This window comes from Pocillopora damicornis, chromosome 3 (assembly GCF_964200805.1).
Source record: "Pocillopora damicornis chromosome 3, jaPocDami1.2, whole genome shotgun sequence".
Taxonomy (NCBI): domain Eukaryota; kingdom Metazoa; phylum Cnidaria; class Anthozoa; order Scleractinia; family Pocilloporidae; genus Pocillopora; species Pocillopora damicornis.
This window is the reverse complement of record NC_142672.1, coordinates 792,774-820,000: the sequence shown is the minus strand read 5'-3', so window position 1 is coordinate 820,000 and position 27,227 is coordinate 792,774. Positions and strand designations below refer to the sequence as shown.

General features: G+C 37.6%; 3 protein-coding genes, 3 long non-coding RNA genes and 1 pseudogene across 8 annotated transcripts in view; 4 read left to right on the top strand and 3 right to left on the bottom strand.

Moving 5' to 3' along the window:
- Positions 1-109, top strand: part of LOC149047742 (uncharacterized) — a 2,914-nt gene extending 2,805 nt beyond the window's left edge. The window contains exon 1 of the mRNA XM_089199777.1: positions 1-109. This exon is cut by the window's left edge and continues 2,805 nt beyond it. The gene's annotated coding sequence lies outside the window, so the exon portion shown is untranslated.
- Positions 110-4,559: 4,450 nt separating this feature from the next.
- Positions 4,560-7,773, top strand: LOC113674000 (uncharacterized). Its single transcript, XR_003446482.2, has 2 exons — positions 4,560-4,750; positions 7,556-7,773. It is a non-coding gene; the product is annotated as an uncharacterized LOC113674000 (long non-coding RNA).
- A 745-nt stretch (positions 7,774-8,518) lies between these two features.
- LOC113674041 (uncharacterized) lies at positions 8,519-12,808 on the bottom strand (annotated as a pseudogene). The gene is made up of 2 exons (XR_003446485.2): positions 12,149-12,808; positions 8,519-11,684 (listed from the first exon to the last, which is right to left on the bottom strand). The product of XR_003446485.2 is annotated as an uncharacterized LOC113674041 (transcript).
- A 3,150-nt stretch (positions 12,809-15,958) lies between these two features.
- LOC113674040 (uncharacterized) lies at positions 15,959-17,197 on the top strand. The gene is made up of 2 exons (XR_016184782.1): positions 15,959-16,157; positions 16,858-17,197. It is a non-coding gene; the product is annotated as an uncharacterized LOC113674040 (long non-coding RNA).
- LOC149047741 (uncharacterized) lies at positions 17,090-18,298 on the bottom strand. Its single transcript, XR_016184783.1, has 2 exons — positions 18,178-18,298; positions 17,090-17,607 (listed from the first exon to the last, which is right to left on the bottom strand). It is a non-coding gene; the product is annotated as an uncharacterized LOC149047741 (long non-coding RNA).
- Positions 18,299-19,952: 1,654 nt separating this feature from the next.
- LOC113673994 (uncharacterized) lies at positions 19,953-21,246 on the top strand. The gene is made up of 2 exons (XM_089198943.1): positions 19,953-20,154; positions 20,628-21,246. Exon 2 carries the CDS (start codon positions 20,629-20,631, stop codon positions 21,040-21,042), a length of 414 nt encoding a protein of 137 aa, XP_089055069.1. The 5' UTR covers positions 19,953-20,154; position 20,628; the 3' UTR covers positions 21,043-21,246.
- A 1,780-nt stretch (positions 21,247-23,026) lies between these two features.
- Positions 23,027-24,916, bottom strand: LOC113674054 (uncharacterized). Of its 2 annotated transcripts, none has more exons than XM_027190528.2 (2): positions 24,650-24,916; positions 23,027-23,327 (listed from the first exon to the last, which is right to left on the bottom strand). In XM_027190528.2, the coding sequence occupies exons 1-2, from the start codon at positions 24,899-24,901 to the stop codon at positions 23,217-23,219; spliced, it is 363 nt and encodes a 120-aa protein (XP_027046329.2). In that variant the 5' UTR covers positions 24,902-24,916; the 3' UTR covers positions 23,027-23,216. The 2 variants fall into 2 exon arrangements, with proteins under 2 accessions (XP_027046329.2, XP_027046330.2); XM_027190529.2 differs by having other exon boundaries at positions 24,662-24,916.
- Between the last annotated feature and the right edge of the window lie 2,311 nt (positions 24,917-27,227).

The window sequence follows — 27,227 nt, the reverse complement described above, 5'->3', positions numbered from 1 at the left end:
TTCTAACTCAGACTCCAAATTTCCAACTAAAACTAGAATTTTTTAACTCAAACTCAAAATTTCTGTGTATTTCCAACTCATTAATCAAATACACTTGTCAAACAATTCAGTCTAATGCCTCATATGACCAAAGCAGCTCATATGACTGAATTGCCTCAAATGACCCAAGCAGCTCAAATGACTAAATTGCCTCAAATGATCCAGCCGCCTCAAATACCTCAATTGCCTCAAATGACCCAACCAGCTCAAATGTCTGAATTGCCTCAAATGATCCAAACAGCTCCAATGAATTGCCTCAAATGACCCAACTGGCTCAAATAACTGAATTGCCTCAAATGACCCAACCAGCTCAAATGATTGAATTGCCTCAAATGATCCAACCAGCTAAAATGTCACAATTGCCTCAAATGACCCAACTGGCTCAAATGACTGAATTGCCTCAAATGACCCAACCAGCTCAAATGATTGAATTGCCTCAAATGACCCAGCAGCCTCAAATGACCCAACTGGCTCAAATGACTGAATTGCCTCAAATGATCCAACCAGCTCAAATGACCCAACTGGCTCAAATGACTGAATTGACTCAAACGATCCAACCAGCTCAAATGACTGAATTGCCTCAAATGACCCAACTGGCTCAAATGACTGAATTGCCTCAAATGACTCAACCAGCTCAAATGACTGAATTGCCTTAAATGATCCAACCAGCTCAAATGCCACAATTGCCTCAAATGATCCAACCAGCTCAAATGTCTGAATTACCTCAAATGACTCAACCAGTTCAAATGACTAAATTGCCTCAAATGGTCCAACCAGCTCAAATGACCGAATTGCCTCAAGTGACCCAACTGGCCCAAATGACTGAATTGCCTCAAATGATCCAACCAGCTCAAATGACTGAATTGCCTCAAATGACCCAACTGGCTCAAATGGCTGAATTGCCTCAAATGACTCAACCAGCTCAAATGACTGAATTGCCTTAAATGATCAAACCAGCTCAAATGCCACAATTGCCTCAAATGATCCAACCAGCTCAAATGTCTGAATTACCTCAAATGACTCAACCAGTTCAAATGACTAAATTGCCTCAAATGACCCAAGCAGCTCAAATGACTGAATTGCCTCGAATGACCCAAGCAGCTCAAATGACTGAATTGCCTCAAATGACCCAACCAGCTCAAATGACTGAATTGCCTCAAATGACCCAACTGGCTCAAATGACTGAATTGCCTCAAATAACTCGACCAGCTTAAATGACTGAATTGCCCCAAATAACCCAACCAGCTCAAATGCCACAATTGTCTCAAATGATCCAACCAGCTCCAGTGACTGAATTGCCTCAAATGACCCAACCAGCTCAAATTACTGAATTGCCTCAAATGATCCAGCCAGCTCAAATGACCAAATTGCCTCAAATGATCCAACTAGCTCAAATGCCACAATTGCCTCAAATGACCCAATTGGCTCAAATGACTGAATCGCCTCAAGTGACTCAACCAGCTCAAATGACTAAATTGCCTTAAATGACCCAAGCAGCTCAAATGACTGAATTGCCTCAAATGACTTAACCAGCTAAAATGACTGAATTGCCTCAATTTATCCAAGCAGCTCAAATGACTGAATTGCCCCAAATGATCCAACCAGCTCAAATGCCACAATTGCCTCAAATGATCCAACCAGCTCCAGTGACTGAATTGCCTCAAATGACCCAAGCAGCTCAAATGACTGAATTGCCTCAAATGACCCAACTAGCTCAAATGACTGAATTGCCTCAAATGACCCAACTGGCTCAAATGACTGAATTGCCTAAAAATAACTCGACCAGCTCAAATGACTGAATTGCCTCATATGATCCAACCAGCCCAAATGCTACAATTACCTTAAATGACCCAACTGACTCAAATGCCTGAATTGCCTCAAATGACCCAACCAGCCCAAATGTCTGAATTGCCTCAAAAGACTTAACCAGCACAAATGACTAAATTGCCTCAAATGACCCAAGCTGCTCAAATGACTGAATTGCCTTAAATGATCCAGCTGCCTCAAATACCTCAGTTGCCTGAAATGACCCAACTGGCTCAAATGACTGAATTGCCTCAAATGACTCAACCAGCTAAAATGACTGAATTACCTCAAATAATCCAAGCGGCTCAAATGACTGAATTGCCTCAAATGATTCAACCAGCTTAAATGACTGAATTGCCCCAAATGACCCAACCAGCTCAAATGCCACATTTGTCTCAAATGATCCAACCAGCTCCAGTGACTGAATTGCCTCAAATAACCCAACCAGCTCAAATTACTGAATTGCCTCAAATGATCCAGCCAGCTCAAATGACTGAATTGCCTCAAATGACCCAACTAGCTCAAATGCCACAATTGCCTCAAATGACCCAATTGGCTCTAATGACTGAATCGTCTCAAGTGACTCAACCAGCTCAAATGACTAAATTGCCTTAAATGACCCAAGCAGCTCAAATGACTGAATTGCCTCAAATGACTTAACCAGCTAAAGTGACTGAATTGCCTCAAATGATCCAGGCAGCTCAAATGACTGAATTGCCCCAAATGATCCAACCAGCTCAAATGCCACAATTGCCTCAAATGATCCAACCAGCTCCAGTGAATGAATTGCCTTAAATGACCCAACCAGCTCAAATGACTGAATTGCCTCAAATGACTCAACCAGCTCAAATGTCTGAATTGCCTCAAATGATCCAGCCAGCTCAAATGACCAAATTGCCTCAAATGATCCAACTAGCTCAAATGCCACAACTGCCTCAAATGACCCAATTGGCTCAAATGACTGAATCGCCTCAAGTGACTCAACCAGCTCAAATGACAAAATTGCCTAAAATGACCCAAGCAGCTCAAATGACTGAATTGCCTCAAATGACTCAACCAGCTAAAATGGCCGAATTGCCTGAAATGATCCAAGCAGCTCAAATGACTGAATTGCCCCAGATGATCCAACCAGCTCAAATACCACAATTACCTCAAATGACCCAACTGGCTCAAATGACTGAATTGCCTCAAGTGACCCAACCAGCTCAAATGTCTGAATTGCCTCAAATGATTCAACCAGCTCAAATAACTAAATTGCCTCAAATGACCCAAGCAGCTCAAATGACTGAATTGCCTTAAACTACCCAACCAGCTCAAATGATTGAATTGCCTTAAATGACCCGATCAGTCAATAATAGCCAACTGCCTTAAATGAACCAACTGGTTCAGATGACTGAAATGCCTCAAATGACTCAACCAGTTCTAGTGACTCAACTGCCTCTAATGACCCAATCAGCCAATTAAAGCCAACTGCCTCAAACGATCCAACTGGCCCAAATGACAGAATTGCCTCAAAGGACCAAATTGGTTTCAGTGACCTAACTGTTTCAGATGACCCAATAATTTTAAATAACATTTACTTTCTGAAACAGCAGAACCTAACATGTTGCCATCAGCGAAAATGACCCAATCAGTGCAAGTGACCCAACTGCCTGAAATGATCCAATCCACTCAAATGACTCAATAAGCTTAATTAAACTACAAAAAGCTACAGGAAAACAATGCAAGCTGTTCACAAGTGTTTCCGTAGAGCAGGGAAACAAGAGACGAACAGCACATCTTCATTTCTTAATCACGGTCGTTAGTAATTCTGTGAGAACAGTACCGTTCGCGTACTCGGGAAAAGTAGAGAAAAACTTTCGGTTGAACAAGCCATACATTAGCGTTTCCATGGAGCAGGAAAAAAATCGACAAAGATCATGTTTTCATGCTATTAGTAATTATCTGGGAATACGCTTGGAAAATGCAGCAATCGCGCGCTCGGGAAAACTATAGAAAAACGTTCTGGAAAACAAGCTATCAGTGGCGTTTTCGTGGAGTAGGAAAACAATCGACGATTTTCTTGTTTTTTTGGCATTTACCGTTTGCAATTCTGCAGGAAAACGCTCGACAAATGCAACGTTCGCGCGCTTGGGAAAATTATAGAATAACGTTCAGGAAAACAAACTAGACACTAGCGTTTTCGTGGAGCAGGAAAACAATCGACAAACATCATGTTTTCATGGCATTTACCATTGGTAATTCTGCGAGGAAAACGCTCGGAAAATGCAGCGATCGCACGCTCGGGAAAACTTGAGTAAAATGTTCAGGAAAACAAGCTATACAATAGCGTTTTCGTGGAGCAGGAAAACAATCGACAAACATCATGTTTTCATGGCATTCACCGTTAGTTATTCTGTGGGAAAACGCTTGGAAAATGCCTTGTTCGCGCGCACGGGAAAACTATAGAAAAACGTTCAGGTGAACAGGCTATTCATTGGTATTTTCCTGGTGCTGGATAACTTGCGATGAACTTCGTGTTTTTCCCGAGTTTTACTGAGGGTGAACAATGAATTTGCCGCACGTTTTCCGATATCGGAAAACGTCAGTTTAATGTTGAATTTCTCAGTCATTCACCATTTCGGAAAATTAACAGTGAACGCATGTTTTTTTGCCGTATATTTCACACATCTTTTGTTTGGGTTGGCAATAAAAAGGCAGCTTCGATTCAAAAACAGAACTGTACCACGATAATCAATAAAGATTCGAAGCCGATTGTCAAAGTGACCGTAGCACCTACAGAGAAGAAGTCATGCAGAAAACCTTGGCACTTTTCCTTGTTGTTTCAATCGTTATTTCTGTGGCTAACCTTCCTACATCCCATGGAATTTCTGCCGGAGGCTCGACTTGGAAAAGGGCTTTAGAGGTTTGGAAAACCTTATCCTTGTTTTATTTATTTGAATTGAACACTAGATCATTACCGAGTTACCATTTTTAAGGAAGGTTTTCTAAGCTGAATTCTGAAAATCTGTTTTTTATTTTGGCTAGGGAGGAGGAAATAAATTATAGAGATCTTAAATTATTCAATTTTCAAAGATTTTAAATACAACAAGGCAACATTAGAAAACAGTGAAACAAGAGGTGATGTTTCTTTTACAAAAACAGCTACCTCAATTTAATATTCTCAGCCTCATCCAATTTTCCAAGCACAGAGGCCTAAATTTTGTCGCAGTCAAAACACAGCTAGAAACCAACAGAGTTCTTAAATGTAGTGTTGTTTTTCAATAGAAGTTTCCTAAAAATTTACACCCATGTAAGTCGTTTTAATTAAAAAAAACCGAAAAAGCTACTTTCACACCTCGGTGGAACAGACTGAGAGCAGATAGTGTTGCGAGGCAGTGACGAGCGGCATAAACGTTGAAATACAAAAGGATTTCTTCAAAACGTATTTATTAGAGTGTAGCAAGATTTTCGTCATCATAAAATTGATACCGACCCTGAAAAATGTTACAAAAATGTTTTGATTTCGAAAAGAAAGTCATTCATTTCGTCCAAATCATTATTGAAGACTATTATGCTTTTAAATCAAAATTTGAGTAAACCAAATTATTACTTGGTTGGTTTTTTCATTTTTTATGAAAAAAATCAACTGAACCGATGAAAAAAAAATCATTTTTAAATATATGTCAAAATATTGGAAAATGAATCGAATTTCAATTTTTGGAGGATTACCTCATATTCTGAGCATTTTACCATGAATATATGTTGGGCTTAAAATGGGAAAAAAACCCTTCACACTGAGGAAAAAGACTCCAGCCTGACGGTACTTTAAAACCGAAAGTAATGAATTACATTGTACTACATTTTCAAACGGAAAATCTTATGAGGTGACTCTTTTCTTTCGGCCGTCATGACAAAATATTGCTTTGATTACATCGCTGACGCGATTAACAACGTATCAATTTATTCCTGTTTTTATCATAAAGGGACACTGGCCAACTATTTTCTGCCGTGGTGCCCAGAAAACTTATTGTTAAACACTCATTTGACCTTAAACGATCTGACCCTTTCACTCCAACGACGGATCAACTATTACGCTCTTTGCGGCATTCAAGCATCACCCAGTAAAAAGGGAACAGGAATAACACTGCCTATCTGTTAAGGGTTGTAATCCTGGTAAAACTCCAATTACTCTATGAGGAAATTTATGGTAGATATAGAGAGGAAGGGTCCTTATTACTGAGATATTGGTGGGTTAAAGGTTAAGCTTACAGTTACAGGCAACTCACGTAGGGTCTGTTTCTCGAAGGCCAAGTAGCATTACTGACTAGGACAGAGCATACCGACTTTTTTTTGTTCCTGTATAAGAATCATCCGTACTTTGACAGGATAACCACGACGGCAACGGCAATTTTAATGTAGCGATACACAACGTTTATTGAGCAGAGAACAATACATCTGTACGTGCCACTTTAAAAGCCTTTGTGCATATCTTAGCCCTCATAAGCAAATGGGCAACGAGACATCACTACTTCAGTAATGTGTAGTCTGAGATCAAGAACCGCGCCGAATGCAAACTGTTAGGGTTTTCATTTCGAATCTAAAGCTTCATTTGCATGTCATGCTGAAGAGAAAATCTTGCTCGTTAAGACGCGAAAATAAAAACAATGTGCTCATCGGGATTTATTTTGAAAAAGTGGAAGTTCATTTTCAAACAGACATTTTCTCGGGCTTTGCCATCTTTGTATCTTTTAAGATGATTCCTCAGAAGAAAAACTTATCGAAAAATTTGTTTTTTAATTTCCTTATATTTTCACTACCAATGCCTTTTACGAAAAGTACAGAAAAAAATTGATCACCGTGCTTATTTAAGAGATATAAGGGGCAAAACCCATCCCATTCGTGACCGTACTGGCACTAACCACGCGCGTCATTTCATCGATCAACAGCTCATTTTGCGGTGGCTAGAATCAAGGGTTTTTAAAGTAACTCTTGAAAAAAACTTGATAGGTAGACAGTCTCATGCGTTTGAAAAAATTTGATACATGATTTGAGGAAAAATTACGTACTTTTAAATAACATCGACTCAAACGTTTCTGGAGTCGTTCCTTTCAAGGTCATAATTTGCATCCTCGAGTAACGGGCTTTCGTGCATGCTTTTAGATATATCTTTTTTTACCGTTCGATGAATTTTATTGTTATTTCTAGTAAGTCATTGTGCTCGTTCAGTAGCTGGAGACCACTGCATCTCTTCACCTGGTTCGATGATTGAAAAACATTATAGTGTTTTCGGAATGTGCGGACGCTCATTCGCCTAATAATGTGATTTTTAAGCACAGTACAGGTTGTGCAATGCAATACTGAAGAATCACTTTGAATTCTTTTCGTACGAGGATGGGATCATTTTCAGAAAATAAACTTTTTCGACCTTTTGGTGGCTGAGTTTTTCATTGTTGAACACCATGATGAAACATGTTACGAGTCTAACTTGTTTGATCCACCACGGGGTAAATGACAAATATGACAGAAAAAAAATACAGAAAATGATGTGATAGCTTTTAGATAGATTAAGAGAAAACGCTGGGAAAAAATCATGACATTAAAATATCTGACATGAATGCAATCTTTATCCTTGTATTATTATGGAATTTTCAATTGAAAGAATTTCCCCCTGAAAAAATATTTACTTACAAATCAGAAGCCTTTCTTATTAGAATGTTTTCTATTCCAGGCGATCAAAGAAAAGAGAGTCTTATGCAGCGCACTTGTACAGCATTGCAAGCACGAGTTGAAGGAAGACTCTGAAGCCCATGCGCCTTTTAAGGAGAGCTGATGTCCAGCGGCTAACCATATAGCTCATGTAACATACACAATGTGAAAACTTTGTCAGATTTGCAAAACTATTTCATTGTACATTAAGACAGAATCAATAAAAATACCAAGCACGGATTTCTTTACTATGATCTGATTCCGAGCTTACCCGTCCTTCACTTGATTGTAGAGCCTTTCCAAACCGTGTCTTCAGCCGAAAAAGGTGTTGAAGACCGCACAACCCTTGCACCATGATCGATAAAGTTGGGAAAAGTATCAAACTTTGCTACTAGCGTCGCCCAATTTTTTTCCTAATTATACTCAAAATTTCGTTGTTTCTATTTTTTTGCTGTGGAAAAACTTCGCTATTGTAAAAACCAAAAAGCAACTTTTGAAACCATTCAAAATGTCTAATCCTATCGTTGGTAATGACATAAAATTTCCTGGCCAATCAAGCAGCCATTTTCTTCTCGTTTCCCTTGGCCGGTCGATGGCATTTTGTTGCCTGTAGGCTATATCCACGAACGAAACAATCTTACCTTTAAGTCTATTGACTTCCCTAGACGAGGACAGGGGAGTAACCAGGATTTTTCAAAAGGAGTGAGGGTCACACTGTGTCATACAGAGGGTACTCACCAGATTTTCATGTCGCCTCCACGCTGTGTTTTACTTAATGTGACAAAAAAGGCTTACAAAGAGGGGAGTTGAGGGCACCAAAGGACCCCTCCACCTCCCCCCCCCCCTCAGTTCAGTATTCCTGTAATCTTTATCGGTTTGCCGCCCTCAATTAATATGAATAAAAGTACGCGGAGCCTTGAAATTGCGGGCAAATAAAAAAAGTTCTCTTGCCGCTGGTGTTCAGTATATGTCATAGCGTTCAATATATTTTTCAGTCCGTCTTTATTCAATGTTATCTCATAGGTTGAAACTTTGTTTATTTTTGAACACAAATCTCCGCTATAAATTCCGAAATTAAATAATGTCATGATTAAACTATTGGCAATTCACAAATTATTAAAATTAATTCCAGTTTATCGAGTTCCCTCAGTTTTATTAAACAACTTCCTTAAACTCAAATAACATTCTTCCACAGTTGTATCCAAATCTGGAATTTCTTAGGATGGACAATGGAATGACGGCATCAATCTCAACTCAGTTCTCTTTTTCCAGCCTTTTTCCCCGCAAACCCAGTATTTCTATAGACGTTTGGTGGTATGGCTGCATCAAATTCAACTTCTCTTTTTCAGGCATTATTTCCAGCATACCCAGTATTTCTAAAGACGTTTGGTGGTATGGCTGCATCAAATTCAACTTCTCTTTTTCCAGCCTTATTTCCAGCATACCCAGTATTTCTAAAGACGTTTGGTGGTATGGCTGAATCAAATTCAACTTCTCTTTTTCCAGCCTTATTTCCAGCATACCCAGTATTTCTAAAGACGTTTGGTGGTATGGCTGAATCAAATTCAACTTCTCTTTTTCCAGCCTTATTTCCAGCAAACCCAGTATTTCTTAAGACGTTTGGTGGTACGGCTACATCAAATTCAACTTCTCTTTTTCCAGCCTTATTTCCAGCAAACCCAGTATTTCTAAAGACGTTTGGTGGTACGGCTACATCAAATTCAACTTCTCTTTTTCCAGCCTTATTTCCAGCAAACCCAGTATTTCTAAACACGTTTGGTGGTACGGCTGCATCAAATTCAACTTCTCTTTTTCCGGCCTTATTTCCAGCAAACCCAGTATTTCTAAAGACGTTTGGTGGTATGGCTGCATCAAATTCAACTTCTCTTTTTCCGGCCTTATTTCCAGCATACCCAGTATTTCTAAAGACGTTTGGTGGTACGGCTGCATCAAATTCAACTTCTCTTTTTCCAGCCTTATTTCCAGCAAACCCAGTATTTCTAAAGACGTTTGGTGGTATGGCTGCATCAAATTCAACATCTCTTTTTCCGGCTTTATTTCCAGTAAACCCAGTATTTCTAAAGACGTTTGGTGGTACGGCTGCATCAAATTCAACTTCTTTTTTTCCAGCCTTATTTCCAGCAAACCCAGTATTTCTAAAGACGTTTGGTGGTACGGCTACATCTAATTCAACTTCTCTTTTTCCAGCCTTATTTCCAGCAAACCCAGTATTTCTAAAGACGTTTGGTGGTACGGCTGCATCAAATTCCACTTCTCTTTTTCCGGCCTTATTTCCAGCAAACCCAGTATTTCTAAAGACGTTTGGTGGTACGGCTGCATCAAATTCAACTTCTCTTTTTCCGGCCTTATCTCCAGCAAACCCAGTATTTCTAAAGACGTTTGGTGGTACGGCTACATCTAATTCAACTTCTCTTTTTCCAGCCTTATTTCCAGCAAACCCAGTATTTCTAAAGACGTTTGGTGGTACGGCTGCATCAAATTCCACTTCTCTTTTTCCGGCCTTATCTCCAGCAAACCCAGTATTTCTAAAGACGCTTGGTGGTACGGCTACATCAAATTCAACTTCTCTTTTTCCAGCCTTATTTCCAGCAAACCCAGTATTTCTACAGACGTTTGGTGGTACGGCTGCATCAAATTCAACTTCTCTTTTTCCGGCCTTATTTCCAGCAAACCCAGTATTTCTAAAGACGTTTGGTGGTACGACTGCATCAAATTCAACTTCTCTTTTTCCGGCGTTATTTCCAGCAAATCCAGTATTTCAAAAGACATTTGGTGGTACGGCTGCATCAAACTCAACTTCTCTTTTTCCGGCCTTATTTCCAGCAAACCCAGTATTTCAAAAGACGTTTGGTGGTACGGCTGCATCAAATTCAACTTCTCTTTTTCCAGCCTTATTTCTAGCAAACCCAGTATTTCTAAAGACGTTTGGTGGTATGGCTGCATCAAATTCAACTTCTCTTTTTCCGGCTTTATTTCCAGCAAACCCAGTATTTCTAAAGACGTTTGGTGGTATGGCTGCATCAAATTCAACTTCTCTTTTTCCGGCCTTATCTCCAGCAAACCCAGTATTTCTAAAGACGTTTGGTGGTATGGCTACATCAAATTCAACTTCTCTTTTTCCAGCCTTATTTCCAGCAAACCCAGTATTTCTAAAAACGTTTGGTGGTACGGCTGCATCAAATTCAACTTCTCTTTTTCCGGCCTTATTTCCAGCAAACCCAGTATTTCTAAAGACGTTTGGTGGTATGGCTGCATCAAATTCAACTTCTCTTTTTCCGGCCTTATTTCCAGCAAACCCAGTATTTCTAAAGACGTTTGGTGGTACGGCTGCATCAAATTCAACTTCTCTTTTTCCAGCCTTATTTCTAGCAAACCCAGTATTTCTAAAGACGCTTGGTGGTACGGCTGCATCAAATTCAACTTCTCTTTTTCCGGCCTTATCTCCAGCAAACCCAGTATTTCTAAAGACGTTTGGTGGTACGGCTACATCAAATTCAACTTCTCTTTTTCCAGCCTTATTTCCAGCAAACCCAGTATTTCTAAAAACGTTTGGTGGTACGGCTGCATCAAATTCAACTTCTCTTTTTCCGGCCTTATTTCCAGCAAACCCAGTATTTCTAAAGACGTTTGGTGGTACGACTACATCAAATTCAACTTCTCTTTTTCCAGCCTTATTTCCAGCAAACCCAGTATTTCTAAAGACGTTTGGTGGTATGGCTGCATCAAATTTAACCTCTCTTTTTCCGGCTTTATTTCCAGCAAACCCAGTATTTCTAAAGACGTTTGGTGGTATGGCTGCATCAAATTCAACTTCTCTTTTTTCGGCTTTATTTCCAGGAAACCCAGTATTTCTAAAGACGTTTGGTGGTATGGCTGCATCAAATTCAACTTCTCTTTTTCCGGCTTTATTTCCAGCAAACCCAGTATTTCTAAAGACGTTTGGTGGTACAGCTGCATCAAATTCAACTTCTCTTTTTCCAGCCTTATTTCCAGCATACCCAGTATTTCTAAAGACATTTGGTGGTACGGCTGCATCAAAGAAAGCGGCGTCATCACCTCTTTTCTCCTCCTCAGAGTACGCACTCAGCCATAACAGAGATATTTGCAACAGAATAATTAGGAGATACATTCTAGTAAACCAAAAAGAAAATCGCGGCTATTAATTAATGAAAGTTTTTTTACACACAATTTTCGCTTAGAGTATTTAGATCTTCAAATAAATAAAATCACGTTGTAAACCCTTTAACAGAGAATTTAGGATTTTCAAAACAACAATTTTGACTTATCTTTAAGGGTTTAAGAAAAATAAGTTTTGTTTTTCTTCTTTAGGGGTAGCTCATCTGTCAACTGACTTGAATGCTCTCAAAAAATTATAAATGGCAAATTTTAGTCACCAAAAAAATAATTTTTCTAGCAACATTTGAAAATCGTACCTTTGCCACAATTTTCTGAGTTAAATTTTGCAATTTCCCTGTCATCCACAGGATACTTTTTAAGGAAAACGTTTTGCACCTGAAAATTTCTTCACAAGATGGCTTCCAAAATCTCAGAGGAAGTCGATTACATATATTTTTTATATTCAAGAAGCTATTACCTGTCTTGAATTCAGGTGTAGTGTTTCTTTCTTGCTCCAGTTGCCGGAACTGTAATTTCAGCGTTTCAGGCGGCTCAGAGTTAAAAGACAGACTTCTTCCTTTTGCTGTTACTACCCAACTCCTATTATATGATTCTTTGTCTTGATAAGATCAGACCGCTCTTTTCATTTGATCATTAATCTCAAAGCTAACAACAGTTTGAATGACCTGAATGAAGCACGTTGACTGATATAATTTTTTCGGCTTTTATCAGAGAGACGATATCAGCATCCGCATAAATTATGTTTAGAAAGTCAAAAGAAAAAGATCTGAAACCGCCGTTTTTAATAAAGTTGTTACGTTATTTAGGGCAACTAACACATTTTTACGCCTTAAGTTAACAAAGAAACTAAAATACTTTTAGCAAACTAAAATAAAACTGAAACAAGCTTGTACAGAAGACACCACCGATGATCCTGATTTCCTTTCTACCAAAAAAAAACCCAAAAAAGCTGAACAAAAGACAATCAAAAACTTGAGAGAACTTCTTTCATTACAACCGAAGAGCTTTGCCTTGATATAGTGTGTTTAGTATTGTCTTGACCTCTTTGTTTTATCTTTTTTTCACTGTAATTTTTCCTTTTTCTCTGTCTAGTAACGGAGATGCCCTAAACTTTTGAACTGAGTCATGGTTGGATGATTAATTTTTAGACAAAAATCAGAGATAAAACGAAGTAGAGGATCTAATGATGAAATATGAGATTGCCATCGATTGTTTTCACTTCCATCAAGCTCGTTATTAGTTAATTAATGTTATCAGGCCGCTGCAACATAGATATCTACTGGTCAATTAAGTTTCCAAACTGCACGAAAATTGTTTATTTCATTGTCAGAAAATGCAACATAGAATACGTGTAGCTTCTGACGATCAGGTATCATAAGTGGGAAAATTATCGGTAGAATAAAATACATCATTTAAAATCTACATATCCAGAGCTTATTCTTCGAATCTCTGATATATCAACAACCAGGATAAAAAATTTAAACTGGCAAGAATTTGAGTAATTCCGCGTAAAGGCACATCCAAAAAAAGTTTAATTACTGGCTTGATATGAAATCAAGATAACGTTTCAATGTTTCCGATTGATAAAATTTCATTTTTCCTTGTTTGATAAACGTGTACGAAAGGACCGAAAAATATAACAGCTTTTAATTTGTGAAGCAGCTAATGAAACTTTTGACGCCCTTGAGAGTTGATGAAAGATTCTTTATTTTCCTATTCCAAGGCCATCCTTTCGTTATCCTTATATTTCAGAAACTAAATCACAAGTATCATTCGAGGGTAGATCTTATTTTACTATCGGTGCAAATGAAACGTACAGGACTTCATAAGCATTCGTTGAGTTCTTAGCAATGGATTATGTATGAAACACAGTATTAAATTGGAAAACGCGACTCAGTACTAAAAAGGAAGCGACGTCACGTCCCAAAAGAACCTCTCATTTACTTTTTTATTACGGGCAAGAATATTCATGATAACTCAATACTTTGAACCTCGTTGGCCCCCGATAACCAAACAACTTTAGTTTGTAACTTTTAGCTTGGGTTTCAACTCCATACAACTGCTTATAAGCACAAAGCAAGAATAATTTTATATTGGTTTCAAAACCTAATTCATTAATGACAGTTGAGTGACAAAGACTCAAACCATACTGGAGAAATATATGTTGGTTAGAGTCAGTCGTATGTTTGGAACTGGAGATTTGATCGGTCCAGCAGTTTATGTCTTCTAACTTCATTACGTATTAGAGAATCTTGCGCAAACAAATCAAAATTCGGCAATCGACAACCTTCAGTAATTTCCAGCAGTTCCTCGTCTTCACTCTGTGTTATTTCTAACTAAATGGTTCTATTGCACTAGCCTATACATCTTGGTGCCTTCTTCGTTACATCCGTTCTGGTAATAGTATTCGCGATCTATAATATTTCATCTGCTATCAAAAACCTTTTGAATGTGACAAAACATCCGACCCGTGCCAAACTTACTGTGGGATCTTCCGTTTTCGGAAAGAATCCTGACAACGCCACCGCTCTGCGTGCAACGCAAGACACTTCATATGTCATTCCACAGCTGCTAAATTCACAAGCGTTGATGGAAAATTTGGTTTGAGGTTAAAGTTGAATCTCAAAATATTTTCAAATTCGCCAGCCTGCATGGCTTCTTCGGCAAGTCTATCTCTTTTAGTTAAACATGCTCAACCATCTAGGAATGGATAAGACTAAGCGATGATCACCTGCCTAAAACGCGAAACAAAAATAAGTTTTGAGCCGAAAAAAGATTTACCACTAGTGCAAGATTCTAAATATAGAACTAACCCCGCGCTCAATCTGAAATATATACATAATGTGCATTGTATGTTAAATATCAATATTACCTTTCACTAAAGCTAAGTGAAGTTCTTGTGTGCTTATTCGTCATGATATAAAATTTAAGTTTGTTTTAAATCGTACTACAACAAAGAAACAAGTTTACAATTATATATAACGTGTACATAAATACATTTAATGCAGGAATAACGCCTTTGACGACATTCTCCGAATGGCATTTGGAAGTTCAGATAGGAATCATGTGTGAGTACTAAATACAGTCAATGAGAATTTTTTCGAGTTGAGTTTTCCAACCTCTCGGGAAAATTAAAAAAATCGTTGGCTTTGCAATTAACGATGTATTAGTTGCGGAAAATAGGTCAAAATGCAATTGGGCGTTAATTAAGCGCCATTTGACGGGGAAGTAATATTGAACAAGTCGAGGAAACGAAATCTTATCTACAACGCCTTTGTGGATTTCGTTATCGACTAATTTTGCCAATGTTTCCATTTCCTTAGCACAGACCACAGATGTCTTTCTTGTCACGACTGGAGACAGCTACACGAAATTCAGTGCGTGATCAAAAAAGAAATTCAAAATTTTCAACTGGTAGTTATCATTTCTGTTCATTAAACCTGAAAAATTTTCCAAATCCATTTTACCCCATCTTCTCGATCGAATTTATGGATGAATCTTAAATGTAAACTGAGATGCTGACACGACTCGGAGGCGACTTGAAACGCCAGTAAAGAGTCTAAAGCCTTGAAGTGAAAAGTAAATAAATAGTGGAAATAAATACAATATCATAAGTATTAATATTATTAACTTAGTTTTAAAGCTAGTATTTCAATTAAAAGCAATTTTCCGCTGTAACGCTAAAACTGTCAAAGACGCAAAAAGTCGTTACTTAGATCCTATCATTAACGTTCACAGAAATTTGTTTCTGCCCTTTACTTCGAATTCAATATTTTGTCTGTCTGGCTGTTTCTTGTCTGTCTTTCCGTCCATCTATTAGACTACATGTCCGACCTAACCGTCCGTCCTTCTGTACATCCGTTTGTCCTCTAAATCAATGCAAATAATAGAACGTTAGTCCAGTAATTCCTTCGTTGAAAGTCTGAAAACAGACTCTTTTGTTTACTAGATGATGTGTTTTAAGTTATATTGCTGGTAGCGGAACTTCAGGATGGTAAGTATGGCGTTGGATCTGAGCGCTCCCAAGATTTTCATTTTCACCTTTGTTTCCTTTTTCTGTCAATACCTTTTTTTTCTTCTTTTTTTTCTGCACCTGTTTTTAGTTTCTTCAAGAAATTCAAATCTATTGTTAGCTCTAAGGACGTTACTTACAGCCTTTTAATCCAAGTTTTGACAACATAAGTCAAACTTTCTCTCTTCACAGTGACAGCAATGAATAACAGTTAGAGAACATTCTTATAAAAATGCGCTACAATGCTCATCAAACGACGTGGCATGAAAAGGGAGGATCAATTTTTCCTCTTGCTTAGAGCGACTTCCACTACCAAGCCAAGATGAACACAATAATTCTGGCCCTGGAAGGTTTGATTCTGGTAACTTGCTTTTTCCGAGCAGTGGATGGTTTTTCACCTTACATGACAAAGCCCAAGGGCGATGTAAGTGGCCCTGATGATCGTCAGATAAAGGTAAAAAATGAATTATGAACAATTGTAGTTCAAACATTAACTTGACATAACTTAATGCAATCAACGATCGGCCTTAAAATTTGCTTGAGCTAAAGTATTGGTTAACCAATGTGTTGAACATTCTAAACGATAACGGCGTACTCATTAAAGCATAAGTATCCCCTCAAATTTTTTTTATTTTTGCTAAAATAGTTTGTGGTGCCTGATTGTTATAATCCATTTGTTCTTATTTTAAAGCGAGTTTCTGGCCGCCGACTCAGCCTTGTTTTCTTGACTATTTACAGTATGTAAATATCTCGTGTACTTTTGAGTGTACTTTTTTGAAAGACATCCCCATTTCAGTTTGAAGTCCCGCAAAGAATTATAAGAGTGCTGTGACAGATCATTGTCTTCGACCAATCATGGAGCACGGAGTATTTATCTGTTTGAGTCACTGCATTAGCCATTAAACCTGCATTAGCCATTTTTTGTCAGTCAAATATTAAGAGCTATTCTGTTTTGTTTCAGCTAGAAAACTGGTGCCATCTTCCATTTATCTAAAACCTCCCGCTTTCTAGATAACACCAAAGTTTTACCTTTCGTTATGGAATTTACCTTTTTCCTGACTCACGTGACTCACCCTGAAACTGTTTTATCGTCATGTTCGAATGCCGGACATTTCTCGTTAATTTTCAATTATCTGTATTATTTTCACTCTCAGCGCCATCCCAGCAGATATTACCAGATTGAAAAAGAGGGTCGTAAGAGAGAGACTGATGCTGAAACTATCCTGCAGAATGGAGGCGACAGCCAAGTGCGCACGCGCAAGAAGCGACGTTCTTTCTCCTATTTGACGCTCTGATGCAAGTTGATATAAACCATAATGATCTAATAACAAAGGCTTTGAAACATTAGTTATGCAGAAAAGTGAATTAATTCAAGCTCAAACTAGCTTAAGCAATATGAATAGCCTCCGAATAGAAAGGCAAGAGTTTTATTTGCAGAATTATTAAAAATATTTGCAATATTATAAAGAAATAAAGTGGGACCTAATAAACTCACCAGTATTGGCAATTTTTTTAAACCACGCAAATTCGCTGTACGAAAACGTATTAAGCTGCATGCAATGCATTCTGTCGAAAATTTCGTCTACATATCGAATAAAATAATTTGTCTACGCTGAGAAATGTGGAAAATCTTGAAACCCTACCTCAACTTCACCTGAAAGGTGGGCATTCGCGCATTCAGTTGAGCCCGCGTTAGACTAGAGATCGCATGTCGCGACAATATTTCAGTGGCGTTCGCAAACTTCTTCCCAGTGGGAACATGGGAAAAGACTCTTGATGGATAATTTTCACTTCAGCGTGGCTGTGAGCTACTCTCGTTGAAATCTGAACAGAGTGCGTGGAATTCCGAGTTGAGCTGTTATAAGCGAACAGACAATCAGGGGCAAAGCTGTTGTGTATTTTACCTGGAAATTTCAAGAACAAAATGAGAACATTTGTCTTGCCTCTGAACTGATTTGAATGAAATAATCACCATAAACACATGTATGATTACTGACTGAATTGGACTCCACTCGTTCCTAATACCATTATTAATAACGATAACTTATTCATATGGTACCATTCCTAATCTTACGGCGCGTGAAAATTTTATCCCAACAAGCTGTTATGACCCAAAGAAAATTTAAACTTGCGTAGAGCCACCTTAGATCGAGGAAGAAGTACAGAATGGGACTGAACTAAACAGAACAGTTGAATGAAGCAAGCACCCATGACGGCGCATAAAATAAAGACAGACTGAGAACGTAGATTATAAACCATATACGTTAAAGTACAATTCCGCAGACGCAAATCTCTGATTATAAAATTACACTTCGAGCAAAGTTTAATCGAAAAAAACTCCTCATTTAGCATTTTAGGTCCGAGGCTGGTTTTGTTTTAAGTCCGGCATATGACTGGTCGATTTGCCTTCTTCGTGAATGCAAAACTTTTCCGGAGAACAACATTCAAAGCCGAGACATATCAGAACTACTTACATTTTTCTCTGTTCCACTTGCTACATACCGCTACTGATGACAACGGACACCCTAAATGACAATAAAAAGAGAACATAATCTAGTTCATAACAACGTATGATTTTAATATGTTTTCCCACAGTAGAAATTTCAAAGTTCATAGAAGCCGGAATAGGTCTGATATGAAATGCGTGCACGTGATTATTCCTAGCAGTCATTTTGGAGGCGTACGATTAATTAATTTGCTGGTCTGCGGCTGAAAAAGGAACTTTAGGGTAGATTTCAACTTTTCATAGCGTGGGTGCACGAGATCGTACAAGAAAATCGATTCAACATTGAATCTCAGAAAATCACTTTTTTTTCATTATTTAAAAGAGCAGTTGTATTGTTTCAATTTTTACCGACTTTAACGTTCATTCGATAGTTCTCACTCTAGATGCTTCAGATTGCACTTGCAGTTGTCTCATAATCACGAATGAAACATGCCTGTTTTGTTAAAAAATTTAAGGAAATCCCCAATTAGTCTGCACCCTTTCTTTATTTGTAATCATTTCCTAATTGTTTAAAGTCGAAACGAAATTATATATTTTCACTGAAAGCCGATAGCTGACAGTTTCCTCGGCACAACTATCATCCACAAATAATAAGTATTGCAGTAAACCGCGAAGATTTTCCAAATATGATTACATAGTAATTGATGTCAGGGACAAAATTTCGATCGTTGGACAAAGAAAACTGTAAAATGTCGATGGTACTGCTGAAAAACTCGGAGATAGATACGTATGTATCAGTGCATGTTATTAGCTGACTAAAAATTTCAGCAGCTATTCCACTCAACTATGCTTAAGGACCCTCTTAGTACAGGGATAACGCTCATGCAGGAATCAATATTTTGTTCAATTTCATAGAATAATTGATACGTGACGGTAATGATATTCACGCAATTTATTGTGTACATTGTAAGTGTTACGATGAATTTTTTTAACCCCAGAAAACATTTTTCTGTAAGATTTACGCGAAAGACATAGCATCAGACAACATATTGAAATAGTTTTTTTGAGAAGTATGATACATCCAGCTTGCAAGTCATTCTTTAGGTAAGGGAACAAAAACAGGAAGAGCAAAGTTAAGCTCAGAAAAAATGAGTCCAATTAATTACCGAACAGAAATATGAAACTTTGAAATTGGGTTTTTGACAAACCGGCTCCACAAATGTAGAAAACTTCCTCGCTCCCATGTAGAGGAACAAAGAAGACCTAAGGTCTTGTCGGCACCATTCCACTTGCGCTCTTAATGGTAAGCCGATTTTTTTGTTGCCTGATCACGACTTTTCATCCAAAGTGTAATATGATTCATCATGGCAAAAGTTTTAATAAAAATGATAATAAGGAATAGATGAGTCCACGCGCAGTGGGGCAAATAATCTAGGAAGGAAGGAAGGAATAATGATATGTTCCCGGTAATTATTTCCTTTACTTGGAGTGAAGAAATCAGGGCATAGGAAACACAAAATTATGAAGCTATATAATTCCATTTAATTCTAAACTTCCTCGGTTTGCTGTGAGAATATGGTCGCAGACAGACCTCTTTGCCAAGTTTGTACTTTATGCCAAATTAGCTTTTTACATGAGATACTAAGAAATGAAATGCACTTCCTTTGCTTTGTTAAGTTCGACATGAGCTTTCTATAACGCAAGAAATTCTTTCTGTTTATCGTATCAATTTCCCTTTCGGCATCTTCAAGTCTGTACAGCCCATAATTAAAACATGAATTTAAAACTCAAGAGATTTCCTGTACAAAAGCAACTACGTAATAATCTTATCTCATTTAACTTTCGCTAAGACGACGAAATACGATCTAGACCATATATAAATTTGATCAGGACAAGGATTCTTATAAAGGGAATTCTCTGAAGTTAGGCTTTTAGGACAGTAGTAACCGTGGCTCGGAGCAGATCTTTCTTATCTAAAAGGCAACATTGCGGCTTGATTGATAAGGTAGGTCATTTGTCATACGTCAGTGACACTTCTTTTCGATGTACGAGGTAACACTCCAGTATAGACGCTTAGATACATTTTGGTGCATCAAAGTTTTCGCTAGTATGTATTTCCTTACACCTTTAAGATTCGGGACCTGAAATATAAGATCCAGTCAGTCTAAATTTGCTTTCCTTTTTGGTTTCATCCATATTCGGCCTATTTACGACGCCTTGGTCGTAAAAATTTGATAACTTTAAACCTTCAACATATCCATTTTTGCACAGAATTAAGTAAAACGAATCATACATGTCGGTAAAATATAGCATTCATACATGGGTCATGTTCGTTTAACGCAGTAAAGCATACACTTCTAGAAATTTATATATACATATACATATAATATATATATATATATATATATATATATATATATATATATTGTCTCCTTATGAAAGCAAATCAAACCAGAGGTTTTTTCCTTGATCTTTTAGCATGGCTCTGCTGCTTATTCTGTTACAAATAACACTGGTGTGGCAACAAATTGTGTATTCGGGAGAACAGAAAAAAGGAAATGATGCAGTAAATCCGCAGTCTGGCGTTCAAATCTCGGAATTTGGAAAAAGAAAAACTTTTTCCGATGCAGAAATTCCACAGTCCATCTCTAGGATGAATTCCTGGAAAGGAAAACGAGGAAAAATGTCAGGTGCAGACATTCCACCGTCCATCTTTAGGACGAATTCCTGGAAAGGAAAACGAGAAACTATGTCTGGTGCAGACACTCCACTGGCCATCACTAGGTTGAATTCCTGGGAAGGAAAACGAGAAACAATGTCTGGTGCAGACATTCCACCGTCCATATTCAAAAAACCAGGGCTTGGGAAAAGAGACCCAGCTGTGTCTGATTAAGCTGCTCTGTCTCTAGTTTAAGAGCGTTTGGAGGTTATAATTTCCCTTTCAGCATACCAGAAGATTATTTAGACTAAGATGGACCCTAACAGTCACCAGACACAGATAGAAACTTTAGAACGCTTCGGTTAGACTTAAAACTCCCTTAGCAAACTAATGTGTTATGTCTTCGTAGAGATGCGAGATAAAAAGTTTGAAATGCGACGGTCTTTGTTTTGTCTTCTTTCTCAGAAATATTTACTTTTTTTACGTTTGTTTAACAAGATTTCCATAATTCCAATGTGAAGGAAGAAGATCGCTGAAATCGTTAATAGGAAGTTTTTATTGTGATTTTAGTCATTTGACCTAATGATTGAGTATGGTGCGTTACGTCATTATTAGGTTCCACGATGAAATTTGTCCAGCATGTCACTTGGATCAGCAAAATCTTCTGTTTTTAAGTATGCAAGATCTAGCTGAAAGGCTTCCTTCTCAGTTTCTTAATGCAGCCAGAAAGAATTAAACTGAGGTCCGTAACAAACAGTGAGATCAACTCGTGAAGAGGGGGGCACTGGGGTCCTCTTAGAAACCGCAAAACCGTAGCCGGAAAAATCATCTAAAACCGCAAAACCGCAAAAGAGAAAAAAAAATTGATCAAAACCAAAAACCGCATGAAGTTCCGCCTTTCTCCTCCTCGTAAAAAAACGCTACACAATCCATAATTGCCTCTTGAGGTCCTTGAGCTTCTTCCGTCGCCAGCGCTTGAGGCACATTGGAAGCCATAGTTTGCTAACCGATCGACGTAAGTGCTACACGTTATAAGGTTAAAAAGTCTCAGGCGCTATTCGAGACGCCTAACCACCGACGGATCCCTAAGATATTTCAACTATTCGAAGTTATTTTGGTGGCTTTGGTTTGTCACACCTTCCTCTCAATAACATTTGCGTTTACGCGGCTAATCGAGATAACTGGGGGTGCATAACTGCCACTTAGATCGATCGAAGAGAAGCTGGAACCCGAATAGTAAAAACCAAAAACCACATTGGATAACAAATCGAAAAACCCGTTAGTATTTTTGACAATAACTCAAAACCAAATGCTAAAAAAACTGAAAAACCGGAAACCGCGGTTTTATGGCGCTAAAACGAAAAACCGATTTAAACAAAAAAAGCTGAAACCGCAAAACTGAAAATCCAATGCCACCCTCCGTGAATTTTGGATTTTCCGTCTGAGCTTAATGGTTTGAAGAAATGTCACAAGGAAACTATATTTACAAGCCTGAGATTTTCAAGAACAAAACAATATCATTTTCTTTATAAGCTGCGTCTCTTTAGGCAGCTCTGGTTCTTACATACAGGGTTTCTCAATTACAGGGAAAAACAGCTATTGTGACATGCTTCCCTGAGATGTCTCTCCTCAGCACTGGACAATCAAGATTGCGTAAAAAAGCGCTTGGCGCTATATTTTTTTCCACCAAGCAATCCGCCACCCGCCTTTTCTGGGTAACACCCCGCATCGAGAGCAGATGCGCACTATTTCATTAAAATGTTGAAAAAATCGTAGATTTATCAATTTTGACGACCGGTAACTGATTGTTTGTCATTGTACACATACATAAGGATCCCATTTTTCTAAAACCCAAGAGGCCCCGATTCTTTTGCATATGAGGTCAGTGCTTGATTTGCCAAACTCAAGCCAGGAGTCCCATTAATCTGCAATGTTTTATTTGCACGTTTTTACTCTAAGGCGATCATTCGGATGTTAATTATAACCATATCTGCTAGAAATAATGTTATCCATAAATGAGATAATTTGGTTTAGTCAATTGGGTTGATAATGCAAATTGGCCAACGTATGGCAAGTTTTAAAGCTGAAGTTTCGAGCGTTGGCCCTTCGTCAAAGCGAAGGTTTGATTCCCCATCGACGTAGCAACACAGTTTCTTAGAAACTTACCCCCTTTATTCATTTATCCATAAAACGAAGCCACAAACTCGTAAACGCGGGGTTTTTTCTTTGTAACATTTGTTAATTTATTTTATTGGCAGTTTCATCGGATAGCATTCGTTTAATTTATGCTAACATAAAATGCCAGCAACTCCAAAGAAGAATATCACGATATTCAGCTTAATATTGTGTTCCTAATGTCCCCTACGCAGCTCGTTTGATAGTTATCAACATTGTGAACACGTAACTATTTAAGACAGGAATCTTCCCCTTGCTGCATAGTTCTCTTCTTCCAAAGACCTCTTGGACTCTGGGCAGTGAGTTCTTGCAGCTGAACAAATTGCTTCAAGGCTTTGATCACTCTGTTGGACAGATCACAAAAAAGAAAATGCTGGTTTAAAGTCATAACCAATGAGAATATTCTTAAATGATGAATAAAGGAATTCTATAGCACCATATCCATGAGCTCATAGCTCTTAAAAATAAACAGTTCAAACCGAATTTAGCTTCAAAAATTTACATCAGTGAAGAAAACTAAATTCTAAAAAAACATCTACTTTCTTAAATCTTAGAATGTTCATACATATGTTATAGTTTTTACTTTGAATTTAATTTTGAGTTATATAGAATACCTGAAAATTAGCTGGTGTCTCATTTCATTGTGTAATGTCACAACTGAATAGCTAAGCGTAGGACATAATAAACTTGTGTTGTTGTTGTCGTTGTTGAAACGTTTTATACCATGCACATATAGTTCCGGAGAGCCGTTTGCAACTTTCTTAGTTTTTTTTTTTTAATTTTCCTGTCAAGATTTTTTTTACGATAATCTTTTGTATTTTGCCACTTATGTCATTTTTAAGGTATGGATGTCCTAAATCGTACTTGATGCTTTTGTACAATATCTCTTTTTCACCCCGTAGTCTGAAGTGGATCATAAAGAGAGAGTAGTGAGTCACAACTAAGCTTAAAAGTAAATCCAGTATCTTTTTATTTTGTTGGGATGCAAATCCAAAGGGACACTTTGTTCTCTCATTACTCTACTTATCTTCATCACAGATTCCTATCGTATTTCCTAATGCACGAAAGGTTGATATTTAATTAACGTATCATCGTTTTTCCGGGACTATACATAGGAAAGCAAGGCGTACAAAGCTATTTTTAATCGAGCCACGAATTCATGAGTTAATTTTTAATATTTGGGCGTAACACCCGCTTACCACAAACTCTGCCAGACAAAATATCGTGATAAAACATATTGTAAAACCTGAGTAGAAAGGCCAACTTCCTGAATCGAGGATAATAAAATTGAATTTGGTTTAAGATACATTTTGTAGTGAATTAGGTAGCAAAATCATATCACTGTACACTCTACAATTGTTGAAACAGCCTGGAGTGTTATACATTTACTTTTGATGAATGCTAGAAACTTTTTCCAAAGCCTGATCTGATGTTATGTCTAGCTTTTCCTGTGTAAAATAATTATTACGGAAGCATTTTCAAGAAAGATGGCGCTATTATCACCAGTAATATAAGGTTCGGTAAGAGTTGCGACCACCTCGGCAGAAATTTCGTTTGATAAACTCAAGATTATAATTCGACTAAGGAAATATGTTACGTGATGTTATCGGATTTGGTTTTTAAACTTAAGTTTGACCAAGCAACTGTGTTCGATTCTACAATATACCTGCTTTCGTACTTTAGATCTTTTGCCGTTATAGCCTCCTGAACCAGCCGTAAACGCCTCACATTGAGTTGTTAGGACAGTCACAAGAAGGAGGGTTATAAACAGGAACCTCATGGAGCACATGGTGCAAGTGAAGAGGAATGGTATAGTACTACTTATGTTGTAAGGTTTGAACAGTCCTATGGCGATTTTAGACTCTGGCAAGTTTGAAGTCGTCTTTAAATACAAATTTCTGAACTCAACTGCGCTCATTTCCGCTTGATGTTGTCGTTACGGCTCCATTAAGTCTGCTATCTTGAACTTTCTAATTATCAAATTTGAATAGATACGATTGTAAGACAATACTTTGCGAGATAAATTAAGAATTTTGAAGATGAGACCTACGGAGGTAAATGGGTTAAAAACTTCGCGAGGCATTTCATAAACATATCTTAATTTCATTAAAAAGAAGACAAAAAGACGGGCGTAGATTTACAAACAAACATTTATCTTCACCAATAATTATGAGCGTGCTTGTCTGGAAAAAAAAAGTTCGGGAAACAGTAAAACAACAATAAGCTACAGGGAATTTTTACCACATTCTACACCAATATTTAATGCGGGGGAAAAGATTAGAATATTATATCGATCCGCGTCAGATTATCCGGCATCCAACTAAGATCATGACTCCACCCCTAAATAAATTCCTTCTAACGATTTGAATATAAAACCTGTTCGAGTTCATTCGTATGAGAAATATGATATACGTTAGACTTAAAATTGGGTACAACAACTGTGGTAGCTAGCGAAGACAAGTAACACGTTAACACGTCCACGGAAAAGCGAGTTTGTTGGAAGATGAGATGTATATTGAGTTACGAGAAACTTACGCGTGCGATAGAGGATTTCTCCTTGTACAATATAAATAATTTGCTGCTATTTTTTATTCCACTACAGAGAAATAGAAATAAACGTCCTTGTTTTTCTTGTTTCGGCCTAGTAAGCTCAGTGTGGTTTGAGATGCGGCTTTCCCATAAGGGACGCCTGTTCTGTTTTTTGTTTGGTTTATTTTTTGAGGACTCAGGAAAATGTGAGTTCGTAATGTTTATTAACACACAGTAATGCAGTGTGGTCTAAATTTCCTTTTATTTTCGTTTTCCAATTTGATTTTCCTCCGCAAATGATAAAAACATTGATAATTGGATTTCTTCAAAAATACAATAATCAAGCGGGAATAAACGCGATAAAATACAAGAGAATTTATGATATCACGTCAAATATCAACTAATAAAATAACTAAGTACATTATCCTAAAAACTTTTTTCTGCCATTTTGCTTAAATAACGTTAATTAGACTTTCCTTTTTTCCATCATCAAATTTGGAATTTTGTTGTTTATATAAAAAGCTGATTTTTCATTATACGACCTTTGAATGAACATCAAATAAAAACATTAGTCAAATTTTATAAAACGTAATTATTTGCAGCAAAATTGCATTAAATATTTAACAAGTTTTTTCTCAAAGTACAAACTGAAAGTTCAAAATATAATATTTGATTCAGGAGCTTGTTTTCAGAATAGAATATGAACTGTGGCCTTTCAAAATAAAAAGAGCATCGAGAATTCACTATAGGCAAACAAATAAACCAAGAATATGTGAATTGAGTACAAATTGCAGTTGACCGACTATCGAGTCCTTATCTGTTCATTTTAGTAATTGCAATGTAATGATCACAGTCTTTAAAAGTGTTCAGGATAGCCGCAGGTGCCGGCTCAATGGCAGAATTTTCTTTGAAAATTTTCAGATGTGCAAGAGATAGATTGTCTTTGTTTCGCTGTCGCTAGGTTGTGTTTCCTGTGAACACTGAACTGAGCGGTGTGTTTGATTAAACGTCCCACAGAGCTAATATATTTCAAAAGAAAAACTCTCCTTCTTTTGTTTACTTTTGCAAAGTAAATTAGTCAGTTCAATCGCAACAAAAACGACTGAAATTAATTCGTCGATCATTTGGCGAACGCGTCCAGTAACAAAATTATGTTATGTTGGATAGAAAATAACTGAAAAAAAAAGAGAAAAAGGTACTGACATTGCGATACAGTATAATGGTTTCTGATGCAGGCGGCATAGTTCCCTAAAGTACTACATACTTGATCCTTAGCGTAAAGACTTGCAAGCTTTGGTTGTCATACGCATCTTTCCTAAGCCACTGATTAAGATAAGGAAAAATATATGAACGTAAAAACCCTAAAGGATAGTATCCAGGCTTGCTTTCTGAAAAAAGGACTTTATCCTGCATAAATATGGAATTTATTTTTGCTTGGTCTCCAAGAGCCGGCAAACACAAAAGAAAATTAAAGAGAACGTTACGTCGCATGTTGAAAGAAGAGTGGAAATGTCTTCTTCTTGTCGAAAATGGATGACAGCTTTCAAAAATAAATTCACGACCATCAGTGACCTCAATTTTCGGTAATTCTAAGGGAAAATAATAATACAAGACCAAGGTGAAGGTGATATGGGACCACGCAGAGACCATGATCATGTCTGTCATAGATATCATACCGATAACAGTACCAGAGGGCTTATTTGCTCCATTTGCTG

Excerpts from the sequence above, each read along its gene's own strand:
- LOC113673994 (XM_089198943.1), top strand. The coding sequence starts at position 20,629 with ATGGCTCTGCTGCTTATTCTGTTACAAATAACACTGGTGTGGCAACAA.
- LOC113674054 (XM_027190528.2), bottom strand. The coding sequence starts at position 24,901 with ATGAGCGCAGTTGAGTTCAGAAATTTGTATTTAAAGACGACTTCAAAC. Across the intron at positions 23,328-24,649 it reads GATCTAAAGTACGAAAGCAG|AGTGATCAAAGCCTTGAAGC; the intron begins GTATATTGTAGA and ends TCTGTCCAACAG.